This window comes from Chaetodon auriga, chromosome 4 (genome assembly GCF_051107435.1).
Source record: "Chaetodon auriga isolate fChaAug3 chromosome 4, fChaAug3.hap1, whole genome shotgun sequence".
Lineage (NCBI taxonomy): Eukaryota > Metazoa > Chordata > Actinopteri > Chaetodontiformes > Chaetodontidae > Chaetodon > Chaetodon auriga.
The window spans coordinates 8452549-8470666 of record NC_135077.1 but is presented as its reverse complement, the minus strand read 5'-3'; the positions used below and the strand labels follow the sequence as shown (position 1 = coordinate 8470666).

The 18118-nt window shown below is 42.6% G+C and overlaps 2 protein-coding genes across 3 annotated transcripts; both read left to right on the top strand.

Annotated features, from left to right (window-relative positions):
• The first annotated feature begins 1706 nt into the window (after positions 1-1706).
• Positions 1707-6932, top strand: mvb12a (multivesicular body subunit 12A). 2 transcript variants are annotated; one of them, XM_076728689.1, is made up of 10 exons: positions 1707-1835; positions 3248-3337; positions 4969-5052; positions 5161-5260; positions 5461-5590; positions 5747-5887; positions 6148-6257; positions 6351-6397; positions 6519-6584; positions 6682-6932. In XM_076728689.1, the coding sequence occupies exons 1-10, from the start codon at positions 1716-1718 to the stop codon at positions 6766-6768; spliced, it is 975 nt and encodes a 324-aa protein (XP_076584804.1). In that variant the 5' UTR covers positions 1707-1715; the 3' UTR covers positions 6769-6932. The 2 variants fall into 2 exon arrangements, with proteins under 2 accessions (XP_076584804.1, XP_076584803.1); XM_076728688.1 differs by lacking the exon at positions 1707-1835 and adding an exon at positions 2316-2453.
• Positions 6933-10176: 3244 nt separating this feature from the next.
• On the top strand, positions 10177-17939 carry LOC143320000 (transcription factor AP-4-like). Its single transcript, XM_076729349.1, has 7 exons — positions 10177-10617; positions 12550-12715; positions 12952-13050; positions 13530-13700; positions 14301-14447; positions 14556-14726; positions 14983-17939. The coding sequence occupies exons 1-7, from the start codon at positions 10529-10531 to the stop codon at positions 15136-15138; spliced, it is 999 nt and encodes a 332-aa protein (XP_076585464.1). The 5' UTR covers positions 10177-10528; the 3' UTR covers positions 15139-17939.
• Positions 17940-18118: the final 179 nt, after the last annotated feature.

Below are 18118 nucleotides of genomic sequence, written 5' to 3'. Positions count from 1 at the left end.
AGGGTCTGAACCTGCGCTCTCAGTCTATCAATCTCATATTTACTACCATTCACACGCAGGCAGCTGCACGCTCCCCCGACAGGCAGACACACAGATGTTCAACCATTCACACACAGACACACACAGAAGCACACGCTGGCAATTTGCCTCTTTTCCCTTTTGCTTTAGATTCAGCAGATTGCAGATGGCTCATTCTCATTAATTGGCCAATCAGCCAGTAAAGCAAAATGCTCTGAATAAGCACTGATTTCCATTTCCACTGAGATGGACCAGTCCACCAGTCCCTACAACCACCCCTTGTGGTCTGCTTTGCATGTTGCCATGCCAACAGGGACCTTAGCACCTCTGCACGCTCCAATCAAGTGTCTTTTTCTCAGCTTCCGCACGCAGCACTAACCCGTGAGTGTGTGTTGTCTGTAGCTAACAAAGGACCTTGTAATGACATACTGAACCGAAGTGTTCGGGTGAAGCGAGCCTGTGGGTGCAGCTGCCTCCATGCTCCACGAGGGGAAATAACAAAGGTTAAGAGGGGCTTCGTTTTAGCTGCTTTCACATTCTTTGTGCTCACTGACTCATCAAACATCCCAGGGACATTCACCTTGCGAGGAGAAAGAAGATATAACGCCACAATCAATTGTCTTCAGGGTCTGACACTCGACATTTTCTTATTGTCAACAGCTACGAAAAAAAAAATGTGGTGGTCCTCATTGCTTTCTGTGCTCCCTCTCTGTGCTCCACGCCCACTGGTTCCTGCTAAAGATCAACATTTTTTTTATTTTTTTTTAAAAAAGGGGGCCAAAGTATTTGATTTAATTTCTTTAAAATGCTGAGTAATTTCCTAAAACAGCTGAGGGCAACAAAAATCAGAAAATAGTGCATTTGTTGGGAACTATTTTCAGCACATTTGCTTTCGTGGATAATTATGGCAGCTGAATACTCCACAGTGCTAATGTTTATGGTAATGAAGGAACATCAGGCAGTTCAATTTTGTGGCTCACTGATGTGCTTTTAATTGAACAACAGTGGAGGGCCACAGCACAGAGGCATAAACCACATCAGGATCTCGCTCCTCGTTAGTGAGACCAGTTCATTGTTTGGTTTTGGTCTTTTCCTGGGATTTTTTTTTAGTCAGAAACATATTAAAAATATCAAAGCCCTTTAAAGCAGAAGAGTGAGTGTGTGTGTGTGTGTGTGTGTGTGTTGCTCTCATTGCCAGTCTTACCCACATCTCCTCCTTGCCCTTTTAAAACCCCAGTTCCGATAATTCATCCCTCCCTTATCTCCCTCTTTTCTCCATTTGCTCCCCTCTTCTCCCCGTCATACCCTTTCTCATTATCCCCCTGTCACTCTCTCCTTTCCTCCACCTCAGTCTGCCCTGTTCACCCTCATTTTCATGTAAATTAGAATCGATTCTTTTCTCAGCACCCCTGTGTCCATGCCAATGCAGCAGACTCCATGTTTGACACCGAGGTAAAACAGGCTAAATGTTTATTCCTTCCTTTGAGCACACGATCTACACAAAACTATTATTAAATCAACAATATTAATTATCAGCTCGTGTACACAATTAGCAAGACGCCTTTTTGATCGAAGTTGTGAAACTGGTTAGCAGACCGTCCCTTTGACTGTTGTAATGCTGCCACCTTGTGGTCAGATTCGAGTTAGCCTTTAATTCTGACGTATGGCCCCGTGGCTTGACGGGAGTTGGAGTCAGAATGGATTCAGTACTTCCTGCTTTGACAAGGAAGACCAAGAGACTTCGGCTATTAACGAAAAAGTTATTCGCCTGCCAAACCGTTTCGTCTAGACGAGACAGAAGTGAACATACAGACAGCGTAAGTATATTTTTTCAGTATTTTATCAGTCGACTCATGAAACAAAGGCATTTAAGCTAATTGTGAACAATAGGCAGCGAAGTTTTGTCAGTGGATAGTTGCTAACTTTGTACAGTAAGCTTGTCATACAAGTTACGTTGGCTACATGGAAAATCACTACAAATCAGTGTCTGTTCGTAACTTCGTGGGGTTTTCTTATGAATAACTGTGTTAGAATACACATGAGTTTGTTAGGAAAGATAGAAGTGATGTGAAAGTTTCTGGTAAAGCAGTTAAAGTGTAAATCTCAAGTCTGTTCACACAATAACAATAGGTATCATGTGTGTAAGTATAGCAAGTGAGTAAATAAATCAAAACATATCCTAACTTTACCTTTAATTTAGAGGTATCTCGCATTTGCAAATGTCCATTTATCATCATTCAGGGTTAATGAATTTAGCATTATCCTGAGTTTTATCCTATCAGTGTCAGAGCATTTCAGTGTGGAGTCAAGCCAAACAGCGACGCTCATCATGGCACATGAAGCTTTTGGCCAAGGCCAAGAGTAGCTGCCGCTTTATTAAACTGGATGTGAGACACTGAAGAGCTGCAGGCTACTGTAACAGGTTTTCCTTGGGGGTAAGTTATGTAATAATAGGCCGTGAGAGGACATAATTTTGTCTATCGTCTGAGATTGTGTCTTGTCATTTCATATCTCAGGTTGCATAAGGCCACTGTGGGTAAAGCTTAAGCAGAAATGCTGTGTATTCATGGATGTATGATTTATTTTTTCACATTAATGAGTGCAGTACTTTGTCAGGTATGTAACACTCTTGCCTGTTTATTTCAAATTGATTTGACACATGTCTTATGATATATATCGATGTTGTGCGATAAAATGATATGTACCTTGATGAGGAGGAGTTTATCCATATCAACCACCCCCACTTTGTGCCGGGATAAGGGTGCTTGGTGAAAATAACTTTTAAAACATCTGGAAATGCAGAAATCCACAGGATGAAGTGACGCTGCTGCAGTCAGGAGTGAATTTTTGCACTCAATAGTTTCTTTCTGTCCGTTAACATATAGAGATAATATGATTAGACTGAACAGGGTTTTTCTGTTCTGGACAATGTAACATGGTGGTAACAAGAATCCTTGGACTGAATTGGAGCCTGTTTACCTTTTGTGAGTCCACACTTATCTTCATATGGACACGACAAGTTGGTTCTCACAGAGAAAGCACATTCATGCTCTGTGCTGTCTCTGCTAACACCGGAGTATAATCCATACGAAGACCTCCTCAGGCAATGAGAAGACTGACAAGACTTGATTTGTTTGTCTCCACCATTAAAACTCACACATTTACATCGTTGTCCTCTAACCCTGTCGCCTCCTAGTTACTGTACCTTTTTTCTTTTTGTCTTCCTCAGATGTCTTTGATGCAGCGTGGTGACGTCCGGCCAATTACAGCAGTGGCGTGGACCTCCAACACCAGCACCTGCCCCAAAGATTTCACCCTGGTAGGAAGAGAGATGAAAGATTCATACAATTGTCCATATATGTACACTGCTGCCACAGGAGTAACAATGTTAAACAGTTTAGAAACCCACTAAATAAATAGGAAGTTAAATAGATACATAAATAAACAGTTTGCATCAGTGTTAGGGCTGTGTGAGAATGACCAAGAGCGAAGTCTTCTGCCAGACATGTACGAGGACCACGTGGGTGAAGAGTAGTAGGCTTACCTACTTAAAATCAAAATGTCCACTGATGGAGCTCAGCATTCATCCTTAAGGGCTGCGTTAACACATATAATTTCTCTGTATAAACCTGGAATCTGTGTGTGACAGCTGACCTGTGTAGATGTTTATCAGAACTTAAAAGATTAATTAATCAGATCCTGACATCAAGTCCCAGATACATTCAGTGACACCTGAACGTTATTACTGCAAGATCCAGACATTCATCTAACACGATTCACACCTGCCCGAGTCACATTAATAGCTGTATTTTGACGGACATTTCAGCTGCAAAACGCTCGGCTGAAGCAGTGATGACCTGCAGGGCCTACAGGATGGACCCAAGTCTGTAAGGTTGTCATTACGATAATGACAACCTTACAGACACCCTCCCCACTCTGTATTGCGATGCACTGTGGAAGCATAACCAGTCTGTGCTTAAAGAGTAAACTGCTAACCAGAGGGGCTACAGGGGGGTGGTGGGATGATTAGAGCAGCTGGACTTGAAGTCAGTCAAGTGTTGCTGGAAATGTTAAGTTCACCTTCAGAAGCGGAGTGGCTGTTTAAAAACAATGTAAACACTCTTTTCTAAAGATCAAGACCAAAAAAGGATGTAGCCACTGAATTTATGTATGTGTGTGACTTCAGCGATATAATGGCCCAGCAAACACTGAGATGTTCGATGACCGTCAGCTGGATGTCCTTCCTTGACATCCTAGCAACATTGAAACATGGCGTGACCATGAATGGGCCTATTCAGCTGTTTTGCTAAAGTTTATATACACGGTGCACATACAGTTTGGATAAAGACTTTTGACTCTTACAAACAGCAGGCTTAAAACGAATAGACAGTCGCAGGGATATCATTTACATGTCGATATACATAAATGCCGGTAACATGTTTTTTCATATTTTAAAACATGGCCGTTGGGTGGACCATCATTGGACATGGAAACAAAGAGGAAGTCATTGGTGTCTGTATGTTACCATCTGACCAATGTTTGCTGGGGAACAGCATCCTGACCGGCTATTTAATGATGATTATGGTCATAATTGAACTCATTGGATCTGAATTTAAACTCAATGTTTGACCCAGCTGACACTTTTGTCATCATTGTTTTTCTTGAGCATTGCCTGCTTCTGATAAATAGCACCATACTCAGGAACTGTACAGGACAAGCACAGTCTGGTTGAGTTGTCCAGGATGAACTGGAACAGAAGATGGGAGCAGTGCCTCGCTAACGACAGCACTGGTCTCCTGAAGGAGAATCGTTAAGTGAAGCATAAGCCTCTAGCCAAAAGCCCAACTTTTAAGCCACCACTAACAACCTCAACATGTCATATCACTTTTACTGTAATCAGACCTGATGTTAGATGTGGTATAATATCTACGTTGCCTTGTTCTTCTGCAGATCAGCATCACAGAAGATGGAGCAGCGGCAAACTTTACACGCAGCTTTGCAATGAAGTCTGGATATTACCTCTGTTACAGCAAGGTAACAAACAGAGACACAGTACACACAGAGAATACATGTGTGTTTCCCACCAGGCCTTTGTTCTCTCCGTCTTCCATAAACAGACTCTCTCTCTGTCTCTCTCTACAGGACTTGGCAGGTGGTATGGTGTTGTCAGACATTCGGCTTATTTCAGACAAGGAATCTATTCCTCACGGTTATTGCTTTATAGCAGAGCACCTCGAACCAAGTGAGCACACACACACATTTTTGTCTTTCTGACCTACTATACTCTAATTAAATGCCTAACCCAAACCTCAACTGAATTCTAACCTTAACCTGAAAAACAAGTCTTTTCCTTTAAACCGTTCCAACCAAAATGTCCTCATAATGCAGAGATTTAGTTAGCAGGCTGATGGATGTTATCTTTTTCTGTGCTCGTGTGTCCAGAGGCCACTGTTTCAAAGAAGAAGCGCGTGTGTGTGCGCGTCGTCCCCGTGGGCAGCGTGGACTCAGCTGTGTTGGATATTAAGCTGACAGCCAAAAGCAAAATGATGTTGCAGCACTACACATATGTGGGGTTGGTAGCGTTCACGTTTTCAATCATTTGACTCACACCTCTTTCATCTAGGCATTTCTTGAATCCTGTCACGTAGTGGTCTGTCTTTAGAAGTGAGTTATTTATCTGTGCGTTCAGTGCTTTCACTGGGAAACATTGAATTTGTCTTTTCTTCAGAGACATCCATGGCTATGTGTTGTGGTGCAGAAAGGGCTACTTTTCAGGTCCCGCGCCTCAAGCTAAGCCCCGCAGTGTCAGCCTGGACCTCCACGGACTCTCACTGGGGCAGCTGTCTAATCCTCTACCCCTCAGACCCAGGTACAGTACTATCATACCGCACTCAATGTCTAATATAGATGAGTCCTACAGTGCATTTTAACGATCACATGTAATGATTTATGTGGAGACGTGTCATTGCTCGTCGTACACAAAACTGTGCTCATATTGGTGCCCAATGAGAGGGAGAATAGCATCATTGTGTGTTTCTCTTTCTAAAAGTTATGTCGAAATAAGAGACAGTATAGCACAGTGTCATGTCTCTGAGATGTTAATGCGTTAATATTTGTGTGTCTCTGCAGCAACCCTCCTTCTGCACTGCCACATAGTAAACTGAGTCATAGACGCTGCAGCCTCCACACCAAGGACAACTCGGACAAACCTGCTGACAGCAGTTTCCAGGGAATCACAGGTACTCCAAGTCCATCCTCATATGCAGGAAACTTATTACTGATTCTGATTGTGGGCAGCCCACTCATCTGTTACCTTCCTCCACCCTCTGCAGCTCTGGATGGAGTTCCCTTTAGCCTTCACCCAAAGTTTGATATACAGGTAAGAGCGGAGTCCATTGTGAAATTCAGCTGTTTTTTTGTCTCAGTGTATTTCCTGTCTTGTCCTTCTTCAGCCCTTTCCGACATGTATTCACATTTCTTTCTCTCTGTCTCTTCCTTAGACTCCTCAGCTGAACCCTCAGCTAAGCAACATACGCATAAAGTCTCTCCAAGACATTGAAAATGAGGTAGGGTCACATTTGAATTTCAGCTCTGTGAGTTGTACAGTAACAGCATAACACTTTCCCAACAAAGAATATACTGTTTTTTGTTTTCTTTTTCCAGTATAACTATCCTTTTGCTGTGGAGGAATCTGCTGCCAAGAGGACCAGACCATCAGTGCCAGCAGGAGGCGCTCCATCAGCTCAGTGATCTTTGCGTGACGTCTCGCCTCACAGTGCAGGTGAAGGATGATCATGCCTGCATGTACGCTGTCAGCTTTTAATATTAGTCTTCAGGTGGAGTTATAATGAGTTATCTTAACAGGGTCACTTACAAGGTCATCTATGGCCCCCTACCCTTCTAGCATGAGACTGACAATCACACTTAAGAGCTGTTCAGATGGTTTGGCTGTTTGGTTGTCGTGCCACACTTGCATTCCTTTTTATTTGTCTATACTCCATTAGCATCTTTAAGCATTCCAGGTTTTTATTTGTAGAACAAACTGTTTGAATGGAATCATACTTGAAATTACATTATCTTAACATGTAATTAGACTGTTCGCGTTTTGTAGAAACACAGCCTTTAAAGACGTTATGGGGTTAATGGTGTAATGAAGCCAAGAGTCTGTAAGGTATCATCTGCAGCTTTAAGCCCTCTCTCAAAATGTAGACTAATTGTCTGCTAAAAAAAATGCTTTATTATATCATGAAGATGCGCTGCTTGCTTTGTTATATGTTTCCTGATGTCCTTCAGTGCTGCGCACCTTTAATGGTTTCATTAATCGTTTCTTAAGCGGAGCTGTAATGTTGTCACACTGGTGGATGAATTTTGCTGCAGATGTTCAGCTGAACTCACTCGATACACTAACATATCTAAACGTCGAATATAAGGTCTTTTTTGTATGAAGAGTTGCCTACTATCAGGTTTGTATATTCCAAAAAACACTATTAGCTCCTAATTTAAGGTGAATGGAGGAACGTTGTATATTTTGCTCTGTGTGTTAGTCAAACAAGATGCGTGGGGAAAAGGAGAATTTTTTTTTTTTTACGGTCAGGCACTAGGGCCAAATATTTATCTTTGTCATTGTACAATATATAAAGTTACATTGTTTTTATTGTCTGTATAGCAAACTTTTATTGCATGGAAAAAATAAAAACCTACAAAGCAGTACTTCAGGTGTGTTGATTTTACATACAGTGCACATTTTTTTTGCACATTTGAGAAACTAAGAGAAGCAAATCAGCTTGAAATACAGCTTGAGGATGTAAATTGTGTACAAAACAGTGACATGCAGAAGGCAAGGAGGAGAGGAGAGGACTGCGACGGCGGGCTAACCTGAGCAGTTCAGATGGAAGCACATATGGACAAGGAAAACATGTCTTGACCTATTTATTTAGATGAAGTTGATTGAGCATGTACACAGTTCCTGAGCAATGCCTTGCAGCAGTTACTGTATGCACATTACCACATCTTAGTTGACCGAGAACAAGCACAACATCACATGCAGGATCACTCTCATTCACTCTGCCTGCTTCGATCTTCCAAAGTCATTCCTGGATAAAAATCAGTCGTCTTTCTGTGACGAGTCCAACTGTTTCTGAGCTGTAAACCACAACCTCTGTGGAAGTGTATTAATGGCAACACTTCTGAGAGAGCACCAAACAAATCAAAGCTTTAGTGAATCCAAAAGTCAAGATGAGAGATTATGGCCCGGGATTCATTTCAAGGTCTCATCTGACAGACTTTAGTCTACTCTCACTTGAAGTTTGCATACCAGAGGTACAAAAGCTGAGAGTTTGCAGCTCTCACTTGCTGTCTGTTCCTGCACATTCATACATCCTGTCTTGCAGATTTAACAGTCAAATTTGCTTTGGAAATGTAAATGAATTACTGGTACTGGTAGAGTAATCATGCATAAAAACATGTTTGACCAACAATTTCCTGTATATATATATATAAATAATTTTTTTTTTTTGTCAATTCAGGGTTAATAGTTGAAAGCGATATTCTAAATCGTGGATTCATTCCTTTCATCGTTTCCATCATATCCTAAATGTACCATTTTATTCCGCCCTCTGGTTATTATGCGTCTGTATAAGACAGCTTTACTCACTCATTCTGACAGTAATATTTTCCATGTAAATGCAGCATCCTGCTTTCACTCTAATGGCAGATGGAACCCAACCATATTGTGCATTACTGCCACCTGCTGTACTGTGTTGGACTGTTTATGCTGGATATGTTATGTATATGTTGCCAGTTACATCACTGTCTCCCTGCACAGTCAACTGTTTTACTTTTGTGATGAAGCCACACGATGAACATGACAGTTTACTAATGCACACAATGCTGTATATTTAAGTAAATATGGTTTTCGTTATCTGCTATTGCTATTATCTGACTACTTTGAATCAACCATTTAGTATCTTTTAATGATAAATACATCACAAGTCACCAAACTCCAAAGTGATGCCTTAAAATTGCTTGTTTTGACCAACACTTAGGAATTTAATTTCTACTGACATTCAGCAAACTGATATTGGACAAAAGCGGGACACCAGTGATTTGACAAATGCTGTATCCAGGAAAGTGATTGATAGTTTTGCATGATCAATAGCTTTAGTGTATTATTTAATTAGCTCATGTTTTATGGTAGAACTGAACAATTAATGGAAATATTATCAAAATCATAACATGGCCAAGAGCAATATCCCAATCACAGGAGCTGCTGTGCTTTTGATAAAGGTAAAATTGGTCACAGCATATCATTTTGAATGAGGTATTGTGGAGCTACAGAGAGGTCCCGGCCTGCAAATCAATGCAAAAATTACATTCCCACAAAACTTGGACTCATATGGCATTTGCAATATCAGTTAAAATAATCACAATATTATGTTTAGAATTTATTTTACATATCGTTCGATAGACATATTGTCTCTGGTCATTAACTATGATATTAATCGACTAAATATTTCAGCATGGAAAAATGTTTTGTTTTCTCTTGTCTGACATATTTTCAGTTTCATATTCTGGTCAAAAAGAAACTCTATTAGGAGTTACTCATTAACTAATGGTTAACTAACAACCAGTTCCTCATTCATTCCTTTTTTATTGCCTGGAAGCTACACAAAATTTGATGTCCCTTATTGTAAAGTGTTACCTTTTTTCCTAACTATTTCTTACAGTTGAAATGATAAACTTGAACTTGAACTCAAAATAAAAAATAAGAAAAGGTGACAAAAAGTCATTTCAAATGTTAAACTGGTGAATAATAGCCAGATTTTATAGGCGTCTGCAGTGGGTCCCTAACAATGAGCCCTCAAGATTAGGGAATAATGTAGCTGTTGCCTTTACGCCGCTCTCATTTCAGTTTTTTTCATGATTTAGTGACGCGGACACTATTCCCAAACACATTTGCCGTTAAATCAGTAGTTGTAGTTTGTTCCTCCTCGCTGGTCGTTGTGCTATTACACAGTCATAGCTCACAGTCAGTGCGGGCTTCATCTGCAGCGCTGCTGTTCCACAGCGACTCTCTGCAGGTCTGTTTGTTCTGCTCACCGGAAAACGGGCTCTGATTCCAACCAGCTGTTTCCCGCCTCACGCAAATCAGCTGCACACACACACGCACGCACGCACGCACACACACACACGTAGTAGGCGGAGGCAGTAGAGACACACACACACACACGTAGTAGGCGGAGGCAAGAAGCCACATACACACACACACACACACACATTGGAGGGAACCCCATCAGCTGTGGGAAGCAGCACAACCTGAACTTACTTTTATTTTTCTAATTCTGTTGTTCACATTATCCGATTTTTGAAGCTGTATTTTAGATATGCGCCATTGAGGAGTACAGCAAGAGCTCTGTGCTGAAAACATACACCATTATAATTTAACAAGGACAGCGGTGGAGGAAGAAAAAAAAAACAGAAAACACGGACTACAGAAGGTGGCTTTGAAAGCATGGAATATTTCATGATGCCGACAGAGAAGATACCGTCCTTACAGCAGTTCAAAAAGACGGAGAAGGATGTTATTGGAGGTCTCTGCAGGTGTGTAGCTAGCTCTTTTTTTTGTTGATACGAAACTGCACGCACAAATCAACCCTCATGTGGCTCTACTGTGTGTCTGTGTGTGTGTGGTGCGGTCTGACTTCACTTAGCATGCTAGGTGTTAGCCTCGCTGCGATGTCTTGGCAGCAAGAGCATGGTCGTGGAAATCACAGCCTGCTGGCCAGTTGTTGCTGTTAGCGATGACCAAATTTATCATGTTATTACATTCGCCGGCCAAATTACATGTTATAACCCTACAAGACGCGTTTGCAGCCATTCAGCTCAGAAATATGTAAATCAGCGACATGAAATCGATACATTTGCGTCCAGTTGAACATCAACCACGTGGTGGTTAACGTGCTCCCCGCCGCTTCGCTGCTGTTTCCTAACTCACATGTTTATAACGACATAGTTTGTTACACCCATCCCTGCTTTCACTGAAAGACTTGTGTGTGTCATCTATTTGGAGATGTGTTAATTACGGGAGCGTAAAATGGGGGTTCAGCTCAGCTACGTGCGTAGTTAAAATAATGCTCCGCGCAGCAGCCATGACTGTGTCGTGTGCTAAAGTTAGCTTAGCTTGGCTAACTAGTTAGCTCTCCGCGCACTCGTTCTTAAACCGTGTTGTGTGTGTGCTGACTCGTTTTTAGTCACGCGCACTGGTGTGCTTAACCGACACACGTCGTCTCATAAGTGTAACGGCGGACACGGATCCGCGTCTGTTAGGAGCGTATCAACGAGTAAGCGCTAGCTTTGTGCTAATGGTACAAAGCATTGTTCTTCATGAAGCTAGGGGGCCTGCAGCTGCTGTTGCTGCTGCTGCTGGCGGTGTCACATTTCACTGCTGCTACCGTCCACACCGTCCGACGCGCCCTCCGGCGGCCATGTTGGAGGTCCGCAGCTCCTGGCAACGACTGCTGACAACAGCTGATTTCATTTCTAAACCTAAAAAAACACGATATGTCCCAGCTGTGTTGGATAGTTGTTTTGTTATCTCTGCTATCTCTGGTCGAGGATCGGATAGATTTAAGCAGTTGTAAACATGAGTGATTAGGATGCTGGACATTTTTTAATTGCTTCGCCACATTTGTGTCACATGGTTCGTGCAACAGACGACGAAGGCAGAAAATTCCTTCATTATATCCATTAAAGCTCCCTTAAAATTTCACAGTAAGTGAGAATGTGAGGAACGAAATGACCAAATTAAGCCTTTAATGTTGATTATGCTGCCCATACATTCACTAATGGGGGTTTAAGCAGTATATTAAGGGATAATTTACAAAAATGCTTTCAAACATGGGGGCACTAAACTGAATAATTTGATTACTTGTAGCCTTTTTTAAGGCAGTGTGCATACATCATGAGATAGTGATGGTGTTTGTAAAGTTCTCTTTAAGGTGTTTATTTAAATCTAGCTCTGGACAGTAGAGTGTGGCCACACACCCACACAATCATCTTTTATAGAGAGAAAGTATTTACAGCCATGCGAGCGGTGTCCTCTGTCTGACCCCTTTTCATTTTCGTAAACATCCCCGATCAGGTTCTCCACATTTGTTGTCTTCTTGGCGTCATGCTCGTATTTTCATCTTTTTAATGGCTCACCTCTTTCTGTTCCTGAGTAACTATGACAGCGAAGTTATTGCTTCAGTAGCATTCAGTCTGATGGGGTGAAGGTGTGTGAGGGGGCGCGGAGTTCAGCCAAACTAAAAGACCCCCGGGCATCCTGACAGAGGAATGCAGAGAGGTCAGGACTAGTCTGGTAACGTTTCAGGTTAAAGGTTTAAGGAGGCAGCGAGAGAAGAGATCCGCTCAGTGCACAGTGTATTGTTGCTGTTTGTTTATGTGTGTGGCTAAGAAGAGTGGATTGTTACCTTCTTAATGGATTATGGAGAGATTATTGACCGTCTCTGTTGTTTGACCTTTCTCCCTCAGCTTGGCCAACATCCCCCTCAGCCCAGAGACTGCCCAGGACCAGGAGAGGCGAATCCGCCGTGAGATTGCCAACAGCAACGAACGCCGGCGCATGCAGAGCATCAACGCAGGCTTCCAGTCCTTAAAAACACTCCTGCCCCACACAGACGGAGAGAAGCTCAGCAAGGTGCAGAAAACACGCCACAGCTGACACGCAGAAGAGATCTCCTTTGCGTCGGCGTTGATCATGACAATGCTTTACATGCTCTAGCTCAGTTATTGAATTGTGCAGCAGAAAAGTGAACTTATGACACCTTGGTCTAGATTTGAGTTTCCTTTCTGCCTCAGCAGCAGTTATTTGTCCACACGCTGTCCTCACTTTTTTCTTCTTCTTTTTTTTTTTTTTTGGTTTGTCCCTGCCAGGCGGCCATCTTGCAGCAGACAGCAGACTATATCTTCGCCTTGGAACAGGAAAAGACGCAGCTGCTGGCACAAAACAACCAGCTCAAACGCTTCATCCAGGTAATAGCCTGTCTCATTGTTTTTCATCATGATTGTGTCTAACCCATTTTACATGGCTCTGACATCCATTATATCAAGCTGTCGTGTTCCCCATCCTTCAGGCTGACAGGTTTATCCATTGTCTTAGTTCTTATTATAACCTATGCACCATTACAGCCCAACTTAAATTTCATATTTGCACAGCTTGTACAGTACAGTCCTTTCTCAGTCTGCATGCAGCCACGTGTGTTTACCAGTCTCATTTGTTTACTGTGCTGTTGGTTCACCTTGTGTGTTATTTTCTTGCCACACCTGGTCATCTGTTTAACCCAGCACAAGCTGCATGCACTGTTTTTAAATAGCGTGGAAGTTCCTCAGATTGTGTGCAAACTGGCTGGTTGGGTTTTCGAGCACTCCGCACCCACTTGCTAAGATTAAATATGTAAATATTCCCGTTATCTGTTTTGCATTAACCGTACATGGCCTTCATGTCATTCCAGGAGTTTAGCGGCTCATCGCCGAAGAGGAGGCGAGCGGAGGAGAAGGATGAAGGGATCGGGTCTCCGGACACGCTGGAGGAGGAGAAAGTGGAGGAGCTGAGGAGGGAGATGTTAGAGCTGCGACAACAACTGGACAAGGAGCGTTTGGCTCGTATGCAGATGGAGGAGCAGGTGAGACTCATGCCCTCCATTTTGGATGTTAATTTCCAAAGACAGTGTGGACAAGAGCAGTCATCCACGTCTCCAGGCTGTGAAATGGTCTCGTCAAGATGTCACAGTTGACATAAACTACCAGAATACCCAGAACAATGGCTCAGCTTTACCAGCCATTTCTATATCCGTCACCTTAACAAACTGGCAGCTGGTGGTGTTGACAGATTCACCAATACAACAGCCAACTGCTGCTCAGCTCAGCCTGGATCTACCTGAATAGCAGGTTAAGACAAAGGGGATTGGACAGGTGGTGAAGACAAACAGAAACTTTCACCGGTAGTGAAATGGGAAAGTAAACAGAAGGGGAGATGCAGGGTCAAAATATTTCCAAAGTTTTGTTAAAAGACTTTTCAAAGGAGACAAAGACACATTATGACACGGAGACATTGACCTTCTCTTCTGTAAGTCCTGTAGAAATAATTCTTTTAATACTTGTTGATGTTAATTGTGTTTGAAGTGTTGTATTTGGGCAATAATTCAGAAGCCTTGGACATGTTTTGAGTTGCCAAAATGGTTCCTGGTGTAATAAACACACATGCTCTGGGTGTTTGTGTGCAGGTGCGATCTCTGGACACCCAGCTGCACCCAGAGCGTCTGAAGGTGATCACCCAGCAGGTGGAGGAGGAGCAGGCCATCCTCCAGAGCCAGACGCTGTTACGGCTGCAGCAGATCCACGCCGCTGACAGACAAACACACAGTCCACAGGTGAGACGCACACTGCGGTTTGCTCAAACAGCTTCTGAAGAAGAAGTCACCAGCTTCTGTTACACGTCAACACACACAGTCTCAGATAGTTTTTTTTCTGTCCTCCAGGTCCTCGCTCCCCCGACTCCACCCGCCCCAACCCACCACCCCACGGTCATCGTCCCAGCCCCAACACTAACCCAGCACCCCCACCATCACGTCACGGTGGTGACCATGAGCCCGTCTGTCCACACCAGCAGCGTGTCCACGTCCAGACAGAACCTGGACACTATTGTGCAGGTAGGGTTTTGTTTTATGGAGGGTCCGCGCAGCAGGGTTTTGTCCAAAGTCTGGAAAGTTTAGAAAATGCTGAATTTTTAACTTGTGTTTTCAAGGTTAGGGTACCTTGAAAGTGCTTGAATTTTGCCACATGAACCCTGAGCCAACTTACTTTAGACTCATTTCACCTGAAAACAAGTTTTCAGTTAAAAACCGTCTCATTGGACTGAACACTCGCTGCAGCTCCTTCAGTGCTTCTTTCATCCTCTGCCCTCAGGCCATCCAGCACATCGAACGCACTCAGGAGAGGAGAGCCAGCGCCGAGGAGGAGCAGAGGCGAGCGGTCATCGTCAGCCCCGCCCATGTGGCCATGGACACCGCCTGCTCGGACACAGACACCGACACAGAGGGAGAGGACTGCTCAATGAACTGATCCACCACCTGAACTCACACACACATACACACACACACACAAAACACACATACAAACACTTAAAATACCTACTCACTGTAAGATTCCCTCCAGGAGCTTGACTACTTTTAAAAAAAAAAAAACAGAGAAATCTTTCTTTGGCACTATCCAAACTCTTAAATCCAGTGGTTAAGCTCTGTGTCAGTCTTGTACTGTAAAATCTCTGAAGATTAAAAACATAGGATGGTCAGCGTGCAGAGGAGGCCCTGTGGGGGGTTTTTAGAGGCTGTTTTTTCAACGTCAGAGCCGGATCTGTGGCTACTTGAAAACGTGAGGGTCTCCTCGTGTGAAAAGCTCTCAGCATCAGTCCGTCCTTCATGTGTGTTTATGTGTGCTACATACGGTCGCAGCATCACGGCTAGCTGTCGTCACCGGCACGCTGACAGTATTATTTGTGCCACAGATAGATGGAGTCAGTCCAACGGAGAGTTGAATGTAACAACACAATAAGCGAGCAGCTCTTGAGGTCTGAAAAGGGACGTGGTGCCGCAGCTGTTTCTTCCGCTGTCTTAATTTGTTTTTTTCTTTACGTGTCCTGGTCGGCCGCCGTGAACGTGGCCACGAAACCCAACTTAAACTACAACAGAAGGCATTTCTTAAATTAAAAAGTTTGGGGGAAATTCAAACTAATTGCAAAGCTAATTGGAGGATAGATGTTAAATACAATTATGTCTGATTTACTTGAAGAAAAATAAACGTTGTGTCTTTGATATCGAAATAAGCCCTTAAAAAATAAGCTGATGAACAATTTGTATTGATCGTCGTTTGGTTTTAATGTTTTTTTTTTTGTTTGTTTGTTTTTTTTTCTGTCAGGGTTACTGAATGTTGAAGGCGAAGATTTTGTTATATTGAGATTAACGACTTAAAATTGGAGGTTTGTCAGGTTTTCACAGGGAACCGGAGGCCTTGAACTGAATTTTCAAGTCCAATTGAACGTTTCAGTCAACCAACTCAGACCCTCTCATCTGTTATCTACCGGTGTCAGTGGTTAAGTTAAAACAGGCTTTTAAAAATGTAACCACATGTTGATTCATTGGCGGAACACAAACAGATTTTCATTTTCAGTCCCAGACAATTTACGGAATCAAACGTCGTCGCAGCGTATGAATCGATGGAAAGTTTGCCCGAGTGAAAATCCGAAACACATTTCTATGATTCATGCGCTCCGTTTGCATGAAGGCTTCCGGTTTTCCTCCAAAGACTTCCAGTCCATCTTCTGGTCTTGGTTTGTTGATTTCAGTGACTATGCACTAGAGTGTTTTAGGTATTTATGCAATTCCATCTTCAGTACATTTGTCGGCGTCTCTCACACACGAGGTGAAGTTATCTATGCACCGTTGATGGGTGTGTACATTACACCTACAGTATATGTATGAAACAAAGAATGTAGTCTCTAATTGTAAGGTGCTCTATATCAACCTGGTGCTCTGCTGACCAGCAGTGAGCTGAGGCCCCAAGCCCTTCATGTAACTTCACACTTTGTCGCAATTATTCCGAACCTGAATTTTATGTGAAATGATTCGCATCATTTCCACATCTTGGAATTGCTGAGAGAGCAAAGAGGAGCTGCGTCTGATCACAAATGACAGCAGCGTTGTGTGTTGACTTGTTGTGATATTTGCTCACATAAATAGAAAGAAAACTCCTCCGAAACACAAGCATGTCGCATCTTACTGAAGTCCAACCCATTTTGGAAAAGAAACTCCAGCAAGAGGAGCGGCAGCTTTATTGGGAAACTAAGCACGTTCTTAGAGATCAACGTACGCTTTCAGTGCATCACAAAAAGTGCAGAACTAACGGAGAGCACTGAACTGAATTGCAGATCTCTCCCCAGATCTCTGTCTCTCTCTCTAAAACGCACCAAGTCTGTCCACCTCATGTTTCATTGGTTATATTTCTCTCGGGAATTTGACTGGAAACCTCCCTCCTCGAGCCTCCCCCCTGTCACACTCGATTTGATATGCTGACTTGATGCTGTAAACATTCCTTTTATTTGGATTTGTATCTGTCTTTTGATCTCTTATATGTTCTGTTGCCAATCGAATGCATGTTACTAATTGCTGTTTTCTCTTGTCTAAAGCGGGCTTTTGTTTTCATCTTTTTTGTGTCTTATTGTTCTTTTTTTTTGTGGAATTCCTCTTTTTTTTCATGAACACATGACTGAGCGGTTCAGTATTAACTGTCTTGTGTGAGACGTGTGGACACTCTTCACTCACTGGCATCAATTTTATATCTGGTTAGACTAGTACTTTTCATGCCATACATGGTTGGGGAGGGTGGGGAAGGGGGGGGTTCTCATATTTTTTTTGTGAAACTTTGTTAAAGGGTTTGGTGTTTTGCTGACAAATGGTAAACCTCAGCCTGAATTTCTGAGGTTTGTTCTTGCTCATCTTAACACTTGTCCCCACGTTTCTGTACATTGTGTTGCAGCACTGCTGTCTTTTGGTGGAATTTGAGATATTTGATATGAAGCACTTGCTGTTCTGTACTGCCTGAATCAGTGATGAGGAAGATATTTTTTTGCCATTTATTTTTTGTAAACTCTCATTATGTTCTGCTTTCCTGTCCTTTCATCTGTCTTTCTTGTCCTGTTTTCCATTTTTGGTGACAAGCATTTTTTTTATATTTTTGTGATAATTTTTTTTTTCCCCATCAGTCCAGGTCGATGAGAAGCTGTTATATTTTGTTTATAAAAACTTGGGTAAACAGGCCTTTGTAAAGATGAAAAAAAAAGAAATAAAATTTGTACTTTTTTTATTACACCCCTCTGCCTCCTAGTTTATTTCATTTATGGGCTGTGTGACGCTTTTTGTCCACTAGGCGGCGACATTGAGCAACTCCTTTGGCAGCAGCAGAAGAGAAGTTGCTCTGCAGTCTGGATTTCACATTTCTGACAAACACAAGTGGCACACAGGCCTCATTTTAACAGTTATTCTCTGAA